This window comes from Mesitornis unicolor, unplaced genomic scaffold, assembly GCF_000695765.1.
Source record: "Mesitornis unicolor isolate BGI_N332 unplaced genomic scaffold, ASM69576v1 scaffold44236, whole genome shotgun sequence".
In the NCBI taxonomy this organism is placed as follows: domain Eukaryota; kingdom Metazoa; phylum Chordata; class Aves; order Mesitornithiformes; family Mesitornithidae; genus Mesitornis; species Mesitornis unicolor.
In genome coordinates this window covers 2,014-2,611 of record NW_010189736.1, presented here as the reverse complement: position 1 = coordinate 2,611, position 598 = coordinate 2,014, and the positions used below count along the sequence as shown (strand labels likewise).

The 598-nt window shown below is 52.0% G+C and overlaps 1 protein-coding gene across 1 annotated transcript in view; it reads left to right on the top strand.

Moving 5' to 3' along the window:
* NME3 (NME/NM23 nucleoside diphosphate kinase 3) overlaps positions 1-351 on the top strand; it is a 2,254-nt gene extending 1,903 nt beyond the window's left edge. Inside the window, exon 5 of the mRNA XM_010186173.1 lies at positions 234-351. Coding sequence (XP_010184475.1) covers positions 234-351 — 118 coding nt within the window. The remainder of the gene's footprint in view (positions 1-233) is intronic.
* Positions 352-598: the final 247 nt, after the last annotated feature.

Below are 598 nucleotides of genomic sequence, written 5' to 3'. Positions count from 1 at the left end.
AGAAAAGAGTGCAGGGAACTGGCAGCTCTTCCACATCCATGACCTAAGCCATGTTCAGCATAACCATGAACAGCCCCTGAGCTGAGAGGAGGGCTGCGCGGAGCTAAAGACTGTAGGATGGGATGGGCTCAGTTGATTTAATTAAATTGGTCAAGGTGAAATTTTCCAAACTGCAGCTTTCCTCCTGCTTTTCTCTGCTTAGTGCTGGCTGATCCCTTTCTTCCTCTTCACAGGAATGTGATCCACGGCAGCGACTCAGTTGAGAGCGCCCAGCAGGAGATCTCCCTCTGGTTCCACCCAGAGGAGCTGACTTGCTGGGGGGACACAGCCGAGCACTGGATCTATGCGTGAGAAGAGCAGCCCGAGGGAAGTACGTCTTCCTGACTGGGCACAGGGCGCTTCCATCCATTTCACTGCGCCTCTTTGGTCTGGCTGTGGATCCTGCTGTGGTATTGTGTGCTGTGGGGGTTCCTGTGCTGCAAATGGGTAGAGGGGTCCTGGGAGCTGGTCTCTAACTCTGCGGTGCAGCTCCCTGCAATAGCAGCTATTTCTTTTTTTTTTTCTCTTTCTCTCTCTGCTATAGTAAGTAGTTGATATT